A 19,518-nucleotide genomic window follows, 5' to 3' on the forward strand; every position below is an offset into this window, starting at 1 on the left:
GTGAGGACAGATGCTGATTTAGTATACAGTACTTCTGTAGGCCTTTGTCCACTGGGTATGCTTTCACTCAAACAGCCAGTATTATGAGCTGCTCCTGTAGTCCTTATTAATATTACTGATGAGACACTGCCTTTTGTTTTACAATTTTAATTAACATCATTTCCTGTGTGACTGGATATTTGTTTGAGAAAGCAATGCAGTCCATTCACACATCCACATGACTGATAGAGCAAAGCAGTGGGCTGGGCTGGAAAGATCTGGACTTTAATAACTATAACAAAGAGGGTGGGGGTCTGTGACACTAGAATTCATTCATTCCTCCCCCTGGAAATAATAACCGTGCAGTGGCATGTTCACTTTAACATAGGGGGCTGGTGGATTTTGTAGTTATAGTTAGATCTGGACACTGCTACTCACATTCTTGAAAAACTGGAATAACTCCAAAATAAAATGGGAATGAATAACACGTTTCTTTGTGTCATGACATATTGTGCAACTTTGAGTCCTTCCAGGTATCCAATCTATTTGTTCTCTAACAAGACAGGAGCAAATCCCTGGATTATGTACCAGTGTTATTATGCATGTTATGTTCACTCATAACAATCTTGAGGTGTTAATTGACATCACACCTATGTATTTGAGATGGGAGGTTTGAAGCAGTGTACCTGGAGAAAATTCTACTTGGATGTGTAGTTTAGTTCATATTTATCAAATAAATTTCATGATGCACAGAAATATGTTCACAGTAGTCTATCGTTATCTTCAGAGAATAGATATGGTGTCCCTCAGGGTTAAGTACTTAGACCTTTACTGTTTTTACTTTATATGCTTCCACCAGAAAATGTCACTAGGAAAAAAATAATTTCACTCTCTCTTTTGTGCAAATTACACTATTACTTTCTTTCAAACCAAACAATGTTTCTTCTGGAATTTTCTTAATTAATTATGTCAGAGAATTACAAGTGCATGGATGGTAACTCCTTGCCTTAGATTGGATTAGATAAACTTTATTAATCCCATGGGAAAATTCAAATGCATAAAGCAGCTGTGAAAGGCGCTATATAGCGCCCGACCCGGCACAGATTGAGGCAGAGGCACGTACTTAAATAAAACACGCTTTTATTTTTCTTCAGCCGTGGGGCACGCCTTCCCCGCGTCCCACAGGCCCAACACAGTCCCAGAACACTCACACTAACTATAACAATCCTTCTGGCACCACCACTCCTCCTCAGGCTTAGTCCTCCTCCTCCCGACTCTGGCTCTCCCGAGTGGTGGTGGCTGGCCTTTTTTTTTCCCCACCCTGAAGCATTCCAGGTGCTTGATCACCTGGCCCTAATTGCATTTCTGGGTGGGGCTGAAGATTTGACCAGCCGGGCTGCAGACTCCATGCAACTCCCCCTGGCGGCCATCCGAGCCCCCAGCCAGGCTGTGGAGGACTCCATCTCACATGGAGCCATGCGCCAGGTTGGGGAATCATTGTCTGCCAGGGAGGCTGCCACCAAGCATCCCGGGGGAGGTATTGAGCTGTCCATGGTAGCTCCCCCGGAACAGATGCAGTAGGGGCGTCCCTGCCGGGCATGGGACCCGGCTGTCCTTCACACAGCAGAACAATAAAATACAAGAATACAGACTCACAGCATAGTATGGAACGAGCCCCGTACACAGACAGGTAACATGTTTAAGCACCACCACACATTTATTATCACTACTATTTATAGGAATAAGTGCACCACAAACCCCTAAGACTCCCCAAAGTCCAGGCCTCTTTCACTCTGCCTTCTTTACCGCCTCCACTCCTCTCCACCAAGCTCTGTCCTGCTCCTCACCCGACTCCAGCCATCAAATGGAGGGAGGCGGCCCCTTTTATAGCAACCCGGGTGTGCTCCAGGTGCCTCCTGACAATCTTCCACCGGCACTCCACAGTGTGGCGGAAGTGCCGGCTGCGTACCCGGAAGCACTCCGGGTGTCCCTGATCCTCTTCCCCCCAACACTTCTGGGTGTGGCGGAAGTGCTGAGGTCCAGGGCTCTGTAGGCATCAGGGCGCCCCCTGGCGGTGACCATGGGCCCCTACAGGGCTAAGCTTCAAAGCTCTCTACCCGTGGTCCCCAAAGCAACCAGGGCGGTCGCCCCCTCGTGGTCACTCCACTTTGAATACAGAAAAAAAACTACATGTTATTATGATACAGGCCGTAACAATATTCTTTCTTGTTTTAACTCAGTATGTCTAAACATTAGTTTTACTGAATCAACATTAATTCCAGATGTCTACTATTGAAAACTTGTTTTTTTCCATCTTAAAATATTAGAAAATAAGGACAGCTTCTACACATGGAAGACAACTAAACATCAATTTCTAGATCAACTGAGATCTGCAATGCAGTTTTCACATGATGTTCAAATTGTTCTACATGCAGCCTTCAGTTAATTCAAAAAGCTGCTGTAAGAATCTTTATTATGTATAGAAAGCACAAGCACACAACTGCTGTTAAGTTGTTACACTGGCTTCCAATTAAGTTTAGAGCTGATTTTAAAATCCTTCTTCATACGTACATTAAGCCTTAAATGTGTAGGGTCAGGGGTGACAAAGTTAAATCCTGATGGGCCACAGTGGCAACAGATTTTTATTTCAGTGACTTTCTTAATTAATAAATTTAATAAATAGTGCCATTTATTTGAAAATATATATTTTTTGCTTTAACATTAAACTTACTTGCTTTTTAAACTGAAAATCCTTGTTTCTTTTTTCCTTAACCAGCAATCAAACAATCATGAAATGATAAGATTGCCATCAGATGACTTGATACCATTTCCACCTATGCATTCATAAATACATGATCTTTTTCAATAACATTTTAAAAGAAGAAAGTTAAGGTCTCAGAAATATCAATCTGCTTTGGTTCATAAAACATTTGGATTTCAGGCAAAAGAGAATCAGTGTTGGAAGAGTCGCGTGTGTCATATGAGAGCACTAACAAGCTATACAATTAAATAACTGGATACTTTAACAGTAAGAAATACCATTTGATTAAAAAAAGAACAGGTTAAAGCAAAAATGGCAGCCCTCCAGGAACAGAGTTTGAGACCCCCGAGTTACCTGGTCATCTGTTGGCTTACTTTACATCTCATTATTGTTTGGCTGCTGGTTAAGGAAAATGAATAATTAAAGGGTCTGAATCTTAAAAAGAAAGTCAATTAAAATGAAAGTAAAGGAAGTCTGTCCAGTTACCAACAGTAACTGGTTACTACATAAGAAAGTTGATAGAACAAAAACTTAAAGCCACTGCGCAGACCTCTGTGATATGAGTTTTACATCCCTGGCCTAGCCCCTACTTATTTGAACTTATACATACAGTGCATCCAGAAAGTATTCACAGCGCATCACTTTTTCCACATTTTGTTATGTTACAGCCTTATTCCAAAATGGATTAAATTCATTTTTTTCCTCAGAATTCTACACACAACACCCCATAATCACAACGTGAAAAAGGTTTACCGATATTTTTGGAAATTTATTAAAAATAAAAAAACTGAGAAATCACATGTACATAAGTATTCACAGCCTTTGCTCAATACTTTGTCGATGCCCCTTTGGCAGCAATTACAGCCTCAAGTCTTTTTGAATATGATGCCACAAGCTTGGCACACCTATCCTTGGCCAGTTTCGCCCATTCCTCTTTGCAGCACCTCTCAAGCTCCATCAGGTTGAATGGGAAGCGTAGGTGCACAGCCATTTTAAGATTTCTCCAGAGATGTTCAATCGGATTCAAGTCTGGGCCACTCAAGGACATTCACAGAGTTGTCCTGAAGCAACTCCTTTGATATCTTGGCTGTGTCCTTAGGGTCGTTGTCCTGCTGAAAGATGAACCATCACTCCAGTCTGAGGTCAAGAGCGCTCTGGAGCAGGTTTTCGTCCAGGATGTCTCTGTACATTGCTGTAGTCATCCTTCCCTTTATCTTGACTAGTCTCCCAGTCAAGATTCCTGCCACTGAAAAACATCCCCACAGCATGACGCTGCCACCACCATACTTCATTGTAGGGATGGTGCCAGGTTTCCCCCAAATGTGACGCCTGGCATTCACACCAAAGAGTTCAATCTTTGTCTCATCAGACCAGAGAATTTTGTTTCTCATGGTTTGAGAGTGCTTCAGGTGCCTTTTGGCAAACTCCAGGTGGGCTGCCATGTGCCTTTTACTAAGGAGTGGCTTCCGCCTGGCCACTCTACCATACAGGCCTGATTGGTGGATGGCTGCAGAGATGGTTGTCCTTCTGGAAGGTTCTCCTCTCTCCACAGAGGACCTCTGGAGCTCTGATAGAGTGACCATCGGGTTATTGGTCACCTCCCTGACTAAGGCCCTTCTCCCCTGATCGCTCAGTTTAGATGGCCGGCCAGCTCTAGGAAGAGTCCTGGTGGTTTCGAACTTCTTCCACTTACGGATGATGGAGGCCACTGTGCTCATTGGGACCTTCAAAGCAGCAGAAATTTTTCTGTAACCTTCCCCAGATTTGTGCCTCGAGACAATCCTGTCTTGGAGGTCTACAGACAATTCCTTTGACTTCATGCTTGGTTTGTGCTCTGACATGAAGTGTCAACTGTGGGACCTTATATAGACAGGTGTGTGCCTTTCCAAATCATGTCCAATCAACTGAATTTATCACTGGGAACTCCAATTAAGCTGCAGAAACATCTCAAGGATGATCAGGGGAAACAGGATGCACCTGAGCTCAACTTTGAGCTTCATGGCAAAGACTGTGAATACTTATGTACATGTGCTTTCTCAATTTTTTTATTTTTAATAAATTTGCAAAAACCTCAAGTAAACGTTTTTCATGTTGTCATTATGGGGTGTTGTGTGTAGAATTCTGAGGAAAAAAATGAATTTAATCCATTTTGGAATAAGGCTGTAACATAACAAAATGTGGAAAAAGTGATGTGCTGTGAATACTTTCCAGATGCACTGTAAATATTCAAGATGCTGATCTACAAGTTATTCCAAAGATTAATAAAACAACAGTAGGAGGTCAAGCTGTTAGGTACAGGGCCCCAGAAATGAGGAGTAATCTTCCTGTTTGTTTAAAAGATGTCTCTTCAGTCACAGCATTTAAATCCAGACTGAAGACTCACTACTTTGGCTTAGCATATCCTGATTACACCAGCTGATTAGCTCTTCTTATTGTGCCTCTATGTTTTAGTCAATTACACACAAATAAAATATTCATATATTTATAAACTGTTACTGATGCTTCTTTGCTTGATTTATCTTCTTGGTATCCTACTGTGGCACTTAGTGCCATTGCTCTACTTCCAAGCACTTTTTGTGCCCATGGGAAAGATACGAGAGAGTATTGCAACCCAAGGATGAATTCAAGCATTAAAGGATTTTGTCCTATTAAATGGTATAGCAAAAAGTTATATAATACTGTAGGATGACCAGGAGGGGTTAGTTGGCAATTGCCTTAGGTCTTTCGAAATGTGATTGTGTCCAACTTAAAACCAAGAGCGGATCCAGCCCTCTCCAGGTAAACTATAGACTGGAGTTTTGTTCTCCTCTTTTCTTTTCTCAATTGGCCTCATCACAATGATAATAGTAATGGACTTATTTTTTTAAGATACTTTTGTTAATCAGTTTAAAAATGTTTTGTTCTACTGTGTTTGTAAATGAATATATATTTTTATATGTGGGCTTTATGTAATTTGTAAAGTTTATACTTTGCTTATGTACCTGTAGACTTGTTACATTACTCTGAGCCTGTTCCCTATAAACAAAACTAAATTGAATCAAATCCAGTCTCTTGCATCTGAACACATTTCATTATTTAACTGAAATATAGTACTGATAAGTGCAATGTATGTATTATACAGTATAATGCTGAAAGGAATAGAATGTTTACATTGTATTATGCAAAAAATGTTTTATTCCGGGCAGCACGGTGGCGCAGTGGGTAGCGCTGCTGCCTCACAGTTGGGAGACCTGGCAACCCGGGTTCGCTTCCCGGGCCCTCCCTGCGTGGAGTTTGCATGTTCTCCTCGTGTCTGCGTGGGTTTCCTCCGGGCACTCCGGTTTCCTCCCACAGTCCAAAGACATGCTGGTTAGGTGGATTGGCGATTCCAAATTGGCCCTAGTGTGTGCTTGGTGTGTGGGCGTGTTTGTGTGTGTCCTGTGGTGGGTTGGCACCCTGCCCGGGATTGGTTCCTGCCATGTGCCCTGTGTTGGCTGGGATTGGCTCCAGCAGACCCCCGTGACCCTGTGTTCGGATTCAGCGGGTTGGAAAATGGATGGATGGATGTTTTATTCCATTCTGTACACACACACACCCTTATGTCAATCCTGAACAATAGAAGCAGAAAATACACAGGAAGACAATGTCTGTACACACCTAGGAGAAGAGTGCAAATCAAAAAATAAGCCCCAAGGATGAGAATATTCTGAAGGAGAGTAGCGATAAGGATCACACAATAAACTGCACCATAACCTGTTATTTAACAATGTTAGGGTTATAAAATATTTTAATTCTTGTCACTGACAGTTTGAAAAGAGTACAACTGAGATGCTTTCTAGGGGGTGTAAGATGATAGGGGTCGCTGTTGCCCCTTCAAACCCAACAAACAGATGCCCTGGACACAGGTTAAAAGCAACAGGAAGATCTTTTAATTCCTTCTTCCTCTATTAGTGCCTTTAAGCACCTCCACCACAATTAACAGGCAAGTGAATACACAATACTACAATAATAATCAAATATTCTCTCCTCCATACCTCCCAGCAAGCTCTGTCCTACGCCTCCCCACTCACTTGCTGGGTTTACAGCAGTCCTATATATAGTCCTTGATCAGGAAGTGTTTCTGTCCTTCCGTCCCTGTGACTTGCCAGCACATCCGGGTCAGATAGAGAACCTACATTTTCTTCAGCCCAGAAGTACTTCGGGACTTCCATCCCCGTGACTTTGGCACACTTCCGGGCTATGTAGAAAGTAGAGACCCCCAGGTCTACCTGCAGCATCTCCTGGCGTCACCTACGGTATCCAGCAGGGCTGTGAAGCTGAACTCCAGATCCCATGGTGCCCTATGGGAATCTGGAACACCGTCATGCTGCAGGGAAGCTGCCATCTAGCATCCTGGGTGAGGCAGTGTCCTGTGCACATCTGCTCCCCCGGTCCTTCCTTTATGATGGCCTACTGGCCGGGAAGGGGCCCAGCTATCTGTCACACTGCTCCACCTCATGTTCAGCCAAGGTTGGTTCATCTCTCCACACCCTTAGAGAGAGGTCAACCACTGTATGTGCTGCACAGTTTGGAGACCCCGTCTTTCTCTTGTAGTTCTCCTTCCTTCTCTGGTGCGCTGGGACATTCTGGGTCTCTCTATGGCATGAAGAGAGAAGCCACACTGCCTGCACCCGTTTAGACTTGTGCAGGATCAGCACTGATTTGGTGAGTGGCTGAGTAAGCCGCTCTGTCTCATCCTCCCCAACCATTCCTAGGTCCACCATCGGACTTCCGGCTACTTGTCTCCTTTCAGACATCACATTCGAGGACAATACACTCAGAGTTTCAGTATTTTGTACAATACAGGATACGCTTACCTGTACCGCTGAATTTACGTTAACTGGGATTTTGATGTCAAGTCGCTGTAGATATTCTTTGGCTCGCTTTAGGAGCGCCTCAGCCATTGTCTCCAGTCACTCTATTATTGTCTTAAGGCTCTTAATGATCTGTAACAGAGACAATATGGGATGGAGTACCCTTTCCAGCTCCTGTATGGCCAACACACCATTAAATGTGTCAGTCAGCAGTGGACTCAGGCTTCGCTCGTCTGTGCCTGCTGAACGTGAGCCATAATGCCTGCGTGTCTCCTGTGTAGGCTCACCTGGGTGACCTAAGGGCTAGGGGTGGCCATTCACCAGTCCTGCCTCCTCCCATTTAATAGAGGAATCCTGGCACACGCCCTCCAAGCCCTTACTTGTGGGGAGTGCAGCTCGACCACTCACCGTCTCCTCTTCCCTTTGTGGGATTTGGTCCATCTGACTGTGTTGGAGGCAGAGCGATAGCCTCCTTTTACTTCGGTTTTCCCATACTCCTCTGGGGCTGGCCTCATAGGACTCTTACGAAAACAGTGGGGCAAGGTCCTTGTTGCTTAACTGCTCCAGGTCCACACCGCTGTTGTCACTCTCAGGGACATATATCACCCAGGTAGGGGCATCTGGGAATTACCTATCTGAGAGGTAAGGGACACGAGAAAAACACTCGTAGAACAGTTTGTCCATAAGTCTAGCATGCCACTGTATGGACCCTTCTCTCCAGAGGTTCACTTCTCCCAGGCAGCAATGTCACTCCCTGCGACAACTCCCTTGCAGATAATGACGGCGCGCATCCTGCTCCTCAATGTCTTTCTGTACTGCCTCTTCCCTTTCCTTCCCATCATGGACTGAAGTGGTGCTTCAGTGAGCTGCAGAGCTGAATTTGCATGTGCTTCTGCGTAAGGTTGCCACAAATTTTTTTTTTTTAAACAGGTCGCTTACCTTGCAGACGGCCAGGAATTATGCTGACTACACCAAATGTGGCAACCATTGAGGCACACTAGTTCCCATAACTCGACACAAGCATACACCTGGCACAAGACTAGGAACACACAGGCTTTGCTTTCCGCTTTGGGAAACCCTTTACTTCGTTCCCCAGCTGCACATCACAGTACAAATACACAACTAACGTCAATAAAGCACTTTCTTTCTCTTCTTTCTTTCCTTCTCTGTCTCCTTCTGCCACCACTCTTCCTCCCCACTCTGGCTCCCAGAATGAAGACAGGCTAAACTCCTTTTATTGTGTACCTGGAGTACAGAAGCCTGGCAAAGTACGGCTCTGCAGCACCCCATGGTGGCTCCCACAGAACCCAAAAGGGCTATACCAAACTCCAACTCCCATGGAGCCCTGTGGGAACCCCAGGCACTGCTGCAACCCAGGGGGCCTGCCATCTAGTCCTCCGGGGGAGATAATGCCTTGAGCACACTCTGTTCCCCAAGTCCTTTCATTACGGAGGTGTCCCGGCCAGGATATGTCCCTCACTATATATATATAAACATATAAATGAATCAACTATAATGTAATATAAAAGTGGATGACATGTATAATGTAATACAGAAATTGAATAATTACAGTCTCAGTAACATACAAGCAAATACATCAATCACATTGTAATAGCTAAGGGGATAATATTTACAGCATTATAATAGGGTATAATACAACTATTCAGTAATAATACAGAAACAAAACAAGTCCAATGTACTATCAAAGAGTTTACTGTGCAATGTATAAAAACCAATGTATGAACCTAATTAAAAAAGTAATACATTGGTGAAATAATTCAATTTAAAGGTAACATTGAAGTGGCAATATATTTACAGTGTGTAAAATGAATAGCAGTTGATGCCTCATGGATCCATTGTTCTGGGTTTTGTATCCTATTATTTCCTATTGTGAGTCCTTTGTTTTCTTGAGGTATTTCGTTTTTGCTCCCATATCCTTAACACATGCACTAAACTAACCTTGTGTGAAAATGAGAGTGGCCGTGTGCATGACTTGGTCTTGCAATAGACTATCATCTTGCCCAGTGCTAGTTGTTTCCTTCCACCCAGCTCTGCCAGATAATTGTCCAACCACCTATGACCCTGAATTGGATTTAGCATGTTTGAGCGTGTCATGGTATCTTATGAAAAAGTACAACCAGAGAAGACAATAAAATAATTTCAGTTTCATATAGAAGGTAGTATTATATTCAGTATATAAAGGAACTAATACACATATACAGAATAATAGAGGGAAATAATTGAATTACAATATAGCTATGGTGCAACTGCATTTCATTTTTGCAAAGGAGATTGTTATGCAGCAGTGTAGTGTAGTGTAGTGTCAATGGCACTAGACTTTAAACAACAATGCTTCTGGTTCAATCACCACCTCAATCTGAGATTGTGTAAATTGACTTGGAAAAAGGTGCCAGCCAAAAATAATTGTAAAATCTTGCTTGAAATTCTCAACCCAGGAAAGGGAGTGAATGAATAGGATCACCTTACCAGATGTAACAAGTTTCTTGTTGTTACATAATGTAATTATTCTTATGGAGGCACTTACAGTATAATACACACAACAATATTCCGTGAGTGATTTATTTTATAGAGCTTACATACAGTTACAGTATATTATATACAGAAATGACTTTGCAATAAACAGTATGAAAACCTTGAGAAAGACATCTGGCTTATACTGCCGATGATTTTGGTAATTTATTAACTTGAACTCTTTTATATTATGGTCTTCAGAGGGGTAGCAGAATGCTAGGAATATGCAGTTAATATAAACTTTTATTAGCTTCATTGCTATTATTACAACCAACTTATGTGGGATTTACTCATGATGGAACAGACATACCAAGTAACTCTTCTCAAGTGTTTGCGAGTCCTTTGGATGTATGCACAATATACAGTGAATTCTGCTGTCACGCTCTTTTCCCATTTGTTTCCAATTAGAACCTCAATTGTAATCGGATAAATGCATGTGTATCCTGAGAAACTATTTTAATTCCTCTTTGCTTGCACTTACTCACTTAAAACATTTTGTTCTGAAGAGACATTATTTATTATTATTATGCCCTGAGACTAGAGACCCAAGTACTCCTTACTGCCCCCACACATTACAGCTGTTCAGAGCAGACATTACAATATGTGCTGTCTGTGTGCATGCCCCACACTTTCAATAGCAAACTCCAGTATTTCTTTCTCATTTTGACATTAGTGCTTTTTTTATTTAGACTGTAAATTAAACCTCTCTACAAAAATTACTTGTACAAAAATTTGTACAGAAAATTAAGAATAACTTGCACTATGAAAAGATTTTTGAGTTATTCTTTGTGTTTAATATTGGTAGAGTAATTTCAACAAAAGATCCCCATGTATGATCTGACCAGTGTTTTAAAGGGATGTCAAGTATGAATGTGGTGGAAGTGTGATACTAGCTGGGAATGGTGGCTAAAATTGAATAGGCGTGGTTTTTGGGGGTCAGACTGGTAAACTATGAAATATGAAAGGAGATAAAAAAGAAAAACTGCCTTCTGCCAACAATGACTAGGAAAGAGACTGGCTGGAGGTGTTTATAAACTCCTGGGGAGCCTTTGCTCACAGTAAGATGGCTTTTCATCCTCAAGGCTTGCCAGCCAGTGGAGAAGCAGAAGGCGGAGGGGAAGGGGGGAGCAAGAGTAACGGGGAGAGAGAGAGAGTCAGAGAGAGAATTATTCTTGATCTCTTGTCACTAGTTCACTTGCTTGTTTAAACATGTTGCTGCCTCTCTTACTCAACAGAGAGAGAGAACGATGGAGTGTAAGGGCTGATTTTGGGCATATCAGTTAGTTCCTGCCATCTGCTAGAATCATTCTGGAGTGCTTCACACTTTGTCATTTCTCCTGTACTGGGGGACAAGTCTCTTTTTCCTTTGTAAAATTCATCTAAGCGCTGGACGGAGAGGGAGGGTAGAGGGCAATGAGAGGCAGAAGCGGCTCAGAGTCAGAAGGCTTGCAGACGGTGGGAATCGTATGTCTGGTGTGTATGTTTCTGAAGCTCCTGCACATTCTGGGGCTCATTGACCTCACAGATGAAGGTAGGAGCAGCCACTCAAATTTTTAGCATCTGCCAGGCAGTCCTGTTTACATATGTGTAATTTGGGGTTAATGTTCATTTTCTAAGAAACGTTCCATCAGTAATTTTCACATCAACAAAAGGTACAGCCAACATGAAACACTTAATAGTGGCTGCTTAAAGTTAGTACTTTTAATACTGGATATGTGTTGCCAACCTACCCATCCATCAATCCATCCATCCATCTATTTATGCATCCCTCCATTTATTGGACCTGGCAGTACTGGGTGCATTGCAGGAAGCAACACTGGATGGGGTGGCATCACAAAGAATACCCATCTAGTAACAGATAAATAGCAAAAGTTTATCTTATACTGTGCCTATAATACATAAGTGGATCCAGTATGGTCAAATGTACCTGAGGCACATGGTGCTGGAGTTACAGGTTGTGTTTGTAAGCCAAAAGCAGATTATAACAGTTTCTTTGTTTTGGTACTTTCTATGCCTTTCTTGCCTCTTAAAAGCACACCAGAACTAAATTTTTGTGTTCACTATCTCCTATAGATAGCAGCGACAGTGACCTGGAGCTTTCTACTGTGCGGCACCAACCAGAGGGCCTTGATCAGTTGCAGGCACAAACCAAGTTCACAAAAAAAGAGCTTCAATCACTCTATCGCGGTTTCAAAAATGTAAGTGAAGGGTTATGGGAAGATCCTAAGCACCCCATCCACCTGATTCATACTGTTATTTTCTCTACTTCCTCTTTTATATCTCAGGAGTGCCCTAGTGGACTTGTGGACGAGGAGACGTTCAAAACCATTTATTCCCAGTTTTTTCCACAGGGAGGTAAGTGTACACATACAAACTGGAGAAAGTTAAGGCAATGATGTAGCCATTTTGCCCCAGCAAATATATACATATTTAGTTTCCAGGTAATACTGGCAGTAAAACATATGATGAGAAGAGAAAGAAGACCTCCAAACGTCGCAAATAGTTGATTTAGAAAGTATTCAAACCCCTTCACTTTCTGCTCAGTGTTCCAGATTTAATTTTAAATGAATAAATTTGGCAATTTTTGCCCATAAATCTGCACTAAATAACCCATAATGACAAAGTGAAAACATGTTTTGAGAAAGGTTTACAAATTTACTAAAAATGAAAAAAAATGAAAACTCTTATTCACACAAGTTTTCAGACCCTTAATTAGATATTTTGTAAAAACCCCTAGAGCAGTGCTTCCCAAACTCGGACCTGAGGGCCCACTGTGGCTGCAGGTTTTTGTTCCAACCAGATTCATAATAGGTAACAACACCGGATAACACTGATCTCATTTAGTTAGCTGGTATATTTTTTCTTTTATTGTACATTCAGAAAAGCACAGCAGCATGATTTTTACATTTATTAGACATTTAGAAATATTTCTGAATTTGCTATAGATTTAAATGTTTAACTCTCTTTTGTTGATTTCATTATATTTTGCACTTTCTCTGTGGAGTTTTCTGCCTGTTGTATCTTATTAATGACAATTAAAAACAAGCAGAGCAGACACTCAGGCAAACAACACTAAATAATCAAAGACTGCAACTACTTTAGTGTCAGACCCGCTAATGAGTAAATAATGGATTAAACAATTAGAACACCTGGAAAAGTAGAATGAAAATCAAGATGAAAATATTGTTAAAAAGAAAAAATACATTATTCCCATATAAACGCTTGGTACATTTTAATATTTTTTTTTTACCAAACTTAGTTTTCTAATTTCTATATTGTTCCCAAAATACAGAACTTGGGAAATAACAGTTCACTTGATTAGCCCAGGAGTCCAATTAAGAACAGAAGCTGGTTGGAACAAAAACCTGCAGCCACAGTGGGCCCCAGGACTGAGTTTGGGAAGCACTGCCCTAGAGCATCAGTTAAATCTTCAAGTTTTCTTGGCTAAGTTTATATGAGCTTTGAACTCTAAGACTTGGGCAGTTTATTCCATTCTTCCTGGCAAATCCTCTCAAGCTCATATGACTGGATGGGAAGCATCTGTAGCGGTTATCTTCTGGTTTCTCCACACATATTTTATAGGGTTTAAGTTTGAGCTTTGGCTGTGCCACCAAAGAACAGTCTGAGAATTGTCCTGAAGCCACTTCAGTGTTGTCTCGGCTGTATGGTTCAGGTTATTGCTGAAAGATGAACATGTTCCCAGTCTGAGACTGGTGAACTCTGAAGCAGGTTTTATTCAAGGACCTCTCTGTATTTGTCTGCATTCATTCTTCTGTCAATTATGACAAGTCTCCCTGTCCCTGCTGCTGTGGGGTATTCCACAGCACGATGCTGCCACCACCATGCTTCACCTTAGGGATGGTATGTGGAGGGAGATAAGCAGTGCCCAAAGAGTTCAATTTTTGTCTCTTCAGACAAGAGAATCCTTATGTTCTCAATGTCCTTTAAATGCCATTTGACAAACTCCAAGTGGGAATTACCCACTATACTATGTAGCAAGTGGCCGGGGCTCTTGCCCAGCTGGGACACTTCCACACTGGGAGAACCAGGGGAACAAGTGTGGCCAGAGCGTTACCTCCCCCGGGACGCTAGATGGCAACCCCCATGGGTTGCAGCAGTGCCTTGGACTCCCGCAGTGCTGCATGGGAGTTGGAGTGTGGTGCAGCCCTGTTGGGATCCGCAGGCACCGCCGGGGAGTGCTGCAGCAGGAGCTGCTGAGCCCTTATGGGCAGTTCTTCTGCCACACCCGGAAGTGCTGCCGGAAACGAGTAAACAAGCACCTGGAGCACTTCCGGGTGTGTTATAAAAGGAGCCAGCAGCCACTACTCGGGGAGTCGGGAGGAGGAGCAACAAAGCTTGACCTGAGGAGTGAAGGTGGAGAAGAATAAAGAGAAGGAAGAGTATGGTATTGTGCTGTGCTTGTGCTGGGACTGTGTTATACTTGTGGGGAACGGGGAAGGCGTTTCCCACAAGAGAAAAAGAAAAAACTAAAACTTGTGTGTCGTGAACTTGTGTCCCACACGTGTCTCTGTTGGGTGCAGCAGGCAGTACCAGCTTGGTGGACCACAACTTGAAACACCTGACAATGAACTGCTGCTGAGATAGCCATCCATCTAACAGGTTCTCCAATCACAGCAGAGGATTTCTGAAGTTCTGTTATAGTGATCTCCCTGACCAAGGCCCTTTTGACCAGTTACTCAGTTTGGTTGGACAGTCAAATCTAGGAAGAGTTGATTTCAAGTCTTTCATGTCACAGTTGTGGAAGCCACTTCACTCCTGGGAACACGCAAAGCTTTAGAAATGGTTTTAACACCCTCACCCTGATTATGCCACACCACAATTTTTATCGTGGAGGTCTACAGACAGTTCCCTGAACTTCATAGTTTGGTCTTTGTTCTAACATGCTATGTGAGTTGTTGGACCTTATATACACAGTTGTGTCTTTCTAAATGATGTCAATTCGATGCAATTATTCACAGTTGGGCTCCAATCAAGTTCTAGACACATCTCAAGGATAATTAATTACAATGCACCTGAGCACAATATGGAGTGCCAAAGAAAGGGTCTGAATACTTTATATTAATGAGAAATTACAGTTTTTGATTTCAAATACATTTACTAACCTTTCTGAAAACATGTTTTTACTTTGTCATTATGGGCTTTTGAGTGGTGATTGTTGGGCAAAAATGGCAATTTTGTCAATTTAAAATTAAATCTACAACACAATAAAGTGCAAAAAATGAAGGTGTCTGAATACCTTCTGAATCCACTGAACATGGAGTGTGTAGCAGAAAACAATGGGAGTTCAAAAGTAGCCACGGTTAATATAATGTACTCCAGTAACCACAGCTCTGCTTTAACGCCTCTCCTTAAGGAGCACTTTCTGAAGAGGAAATACAGCCCTGATGTATGTCTTTAAAAAAAAGGCAGCAAACAGTCTAGTGAACCACTGTAGTCTGAATATGTGGAAAGCTAATGCTCATAGATTCCATGGCTCATTATAATGGTGAGAAAGGCATTTATAAAAAAGTGGACCATTTACATTGCAACTGTTTTAGCAATGTGCTGTAAAAAAAAAAAAACAAAAAAAAAAACGTGAGTTCTAATTGGAGGGTTCAGGTGTTACATACTAACCTAGTGGTAGTTCAGGCTCTTAAGGACCAGAAACAGACTTATATGGTAGAAAAGTTATCATCACTAACTGAGAACAACACATGGCCACTCCAGCATCCACAAAGGCAACTGTCCTGACTATCCATCCATCCATCCATTATCCAACCTGCTATATCCTAACACAGTGTCACGAGGGTCTGCTAGAACCAATCCCAGCCAACACAGGGCACAAGGCAGGAACAAATCCCTGGGCAGGGCGCCTGTCCTGACTAGTTGTCCTGAAAACTTTTCTAGATGTCCTTTTCATGGAAACAATATTTCAAGTCGTCTTAATTTTCATTTATAGTAGAAGTAGGAGGTCTTTTCAACTTAGCCAATGGGACCATTAATTGATTCCATCAGTCCAACATTTTTGAGTCCATTTTTTTATTACAGTATCCTGAGAACTGTAGCTTGTTCTAGCAAAACTGGGCTCAATGCATGAAACAACCATGAATGGGGACATCATGGTGCACTCACACATTCTCTGACACATTTATACCAGGAGATCCTGAGGAAAACTGTGGTGAACATGGGCAGAAACAAAAATCCCTACACAGATATTCAATTGCTGACTTTATTTACTAAGCAATCAATGCATTAATTAGCTAATTAATATTTAAATATATATCATAAATAAAACAGGCATCTAATTGCAAAGTGATTTGTTAATCATTAATTTCAATTTTTCTTTTTTTTCTGATCACTTCATATAAAATGTCCAGTATTTTATTATTCTTACGTATATGAAAGACCAGATGAACTACCTTGAACAAAACATATCCCTACAGATATGTCCCTGGTCAAAAACATAAAAGATTTTACTAAACATAGTTTTGCCATTGAGCGCATTATATGGGATCTTTCCAGTATAGCTCATTTATTGATGGAGTTCTCCTTTCATCTTCATGCTGAAAGTAGTCCACAATTACCTTCTTGCCTGTATATTTGGTAATCTGGCCCTAGACTGAAGTACTTTACAAATGATGGAGGTTTGGGAAGAGACAGAGGGTATTGTGGCTAAGTGACATATGGTGGAGATGCTAAGAAGCAGAACGGTTGAAAGAAAGAAAGAAAGAAATCTTTCTTTCTTTCTTTCTTTTCGAAAGAAAGAAAGAAAGAAAGAAAGAAAGAAAGAAAGAAAGATTCATAGTGTCTACTGGGTTGGACGTGAGGGTTTAAAGAGGATACAGTCCATCCAAATAATAAATATGTCTTTCTTTGCAGATGCAACCACCTACGCACACTTTCTGTTTAATGCATTTGACATCGACAGGAATGGATCAATCCGATTCGAGGTGACCACATCTCTTTAAATGTCTTTTTTTTTTTTTAAATGACCAGTCTAATTCGATTTCTGCATCCAGTCCAGGCTAAATGTGTCTGTTTCCATAAAAAGCCCAAAGTCTATTGACAGCAGCCTTTTATGGACAGGAATTGATTCTGCGGGAACTCTTGCCTCTCAGTGGGACCAGTTAGGCCAATGTTGTATTAATATTTGCAGCAAAAACAAATGCTGATTCAGGCAGGCCTCCCTCCCATTGTCAGAGAGTCTATTTGCATTTATAGATGCTTCATAAATAAGTGATTAGACAAGTCATTAATGTCTGGTCACCAGTTGTCATACCTGTATCAATATTTGCCAAATACATTACAAAGATAAGTTTAATAAGAGAAAGTCTTTCATGTTAAAAATGCCAGTTTCAATTTAACACTCCAGTAGGTGGTATAGGTTGGATGACTGCACCAGTTTATGCTAACTAAAACTCTTGCCTCGAACACTATAAGGCTGCATAAGTTGATGGTCCATTTGTTTAACTGTAACTGTTTAACTGGTCATTAGTTGTAGGTAGTGGTGCTTGGTCAGAGGGTGTAGTGTTGGCTGATGCACACTATAATCAAAACAGACATTTCTAATAAGTGATCATATTTAGATTAAATTAAATTAACTGCAAAATGGAACTGCTCATGTGCACTCTTCTTTATTATGGATGCTAATACCCACATTTGGTAGCCTAAGGATAAAGGACAGATTTATTTTCGTTTAGGTACTTGGCTGTAGGACACAAAATGATTACGGACAGATGCAAGATCAGAAAATACAAAGCAAAAATAAGATAAAAGTGGAAATCTAATTAAATTAGAGCCAGTCTTGACCCTAAAATTTTCTCTTCTGCAAAACAGCCCTCTTTTTCCTCTTCTCCACTTTTAGTCACATTGTCTAGACTCAACACATCTGTGTTCAAGGTCACATTTATCTTACTTTAGTAATGATCATATGACCAAGGGTAATAAGGCTCCAAATCTTATAACAGTGTTATTGTCTAGTCACTCTAGGTTACACTGTACCCAGGATTCTATCTTCAAATATGCATCAGGAGGCAGATGTATGTCCTTTTTCTACTCATTTTTTAAAGTGCATTATTCTGTTGCCAATACTAGGGAAATTCTTGTTCATATTCAAAGTTTTTTTATTAACAGCCTCATGTCATTTGCCAAGAAAGGTTTTTTTTATATATTTTAGTTAAGACTGTGAGAAAATATATGTAAAACAAGGGGCTATACCTCCTAATTCCTAAGCCTTTCTTGTAAGGTGGCCTTTCAAGTTTTAAATGCTGCATTGTGTAATTATATGTAACATTTGTACTTCTTATGTGTGAACCATAAATTTGCTTTTGTTAAATGTCATCAGCAACAACTCAGGAATTCTGTTCTGTTCAGGTATAGCTGTAATAATTTTGCCAGTTTCACAGTACATGCTGATCCCATTTATATAATTAACCAGAATGTTAGTTAAACATTTTTCTTATTAACATAACATACAAAAGCACTAGCTTTGGAATAGATTTCCATTGGCTGTTGCATTTAATGCCTCTTATTTCTGAAAAGTTCCTTGGACCATAACTTAGTGCTAATTTTAAGCTGATTATACATCTCTCTCCACACTCTTATCTTATCTTAAATTCTCACTTCTTTTTGTTTGGTCAACCCCCTATTGCTTGCCTTATCAAAAGAGTTTTAAAGGTCAAGATAAATAATCTATGCATCTTTCTAACATAACATGCCACCCCATTAAATCTTTTGGAATAAAATCTTACCCAGTTTAACCCATGTGAAATGCTGCCCATGCTCTGTATTGCCTTTAATAATTTCTTCCAGTTTCCCTTCTACAAATGTACAGCTAACTGTCCAGTTTTTAATAAGAGCACCCCACTCACTATTTTTATTAAATTTAATGCTAGAAAATGTTATTCTGTCTTAAGACATTTTCCTAGAATACAATGATTTTTGAAAAATGTTAAGAGCTTAAATGCATCATCTTGAGCTCTCTTGAGTAAATGTAGGATTTTTCCCTTTTTACCTGTAATTTTCAAATCATTTAATAATATTTCATCAATATTCATTGTATCAACTAGGAGACTTTAGGATTCTTCAAAAATAAAGAGCTGTGGGGTAAAAAATAGAATTCATAAGTGATCAGATAAGATTCTAAAACTATGCCTTCAGATATTTTAGGCAACATTTAGATTATCTTTTTTCAACAGTGTTTCTTTCCTAAGTGTACTTACTATCTAAGAAAACGGTAGGGCTACAACTAGCAAGTATTATTTAAAAAAAAAGAAGTTTCTCTAGTCTTTGTTTCCAATGTTGCAGAAATGATAAGTAATGAATAATACTAAAAAAACATGAGCATAAGTAGAAGTCCAAATATCAGATTAGTGAGGTAGGATGGTTAGCATGTCCACATGGGCTAGAGCATAG

The 19,518-nt window shown here is 40.8% G+C and overlaps 1 protein-coding gene across 4 annotated transcripts in view; it reads left to right on the forward strand.

The window, feature by feature from the left end:
• Positions 1 to 19,518, forward strand: part of kcnip3a (Kv channel interacting protein 3a, calsenilin) — a 298,418-nt gene that overhangs the window by 258,324 nt on the left and 20,576 nt on the right. For 3 of the 4 annotated variants that reach the window (XM_051919869.1, XM_028798235.2, XM_028798243.2), the window contains 3 exons: positions 12,178 to 12,302; positions 12,390 to 12,459; positions 16,984 to 17,054. In XM_051919869.1, coding sequence (XP_051775829.1) covers positions 12,178 to 12,302; positions 12,390 to 12,459; positions 16,984 to 17,054 — 266 coding nt within the window. Of the gene's footprint in view, positions 1 to 10,364; positions 11,636 to 12,177; positions 12,303 to 12,389; positions 12,460 to 16,983; positions 17,055 to 19,518 lie in introns of those variants that run through there. The other variant, XM_051919878.1, reaches the window with a different exon arrangement.

This window comes from Erpetoichthys calabaricus, chromosome 1 (assembly GCF_900747795.2).
Source record: "Erpetoichthys calabaricus chromosome 1, fErpCal1.3, whole genome shotgun sequence".
Taxonomy (NCBI): Eukaryota; Metazoa; Chordata; class Cladistia; order Polypteriformes; family Polypteridae; genus Erpetoichthys; species Erpetoichthys calabaricus.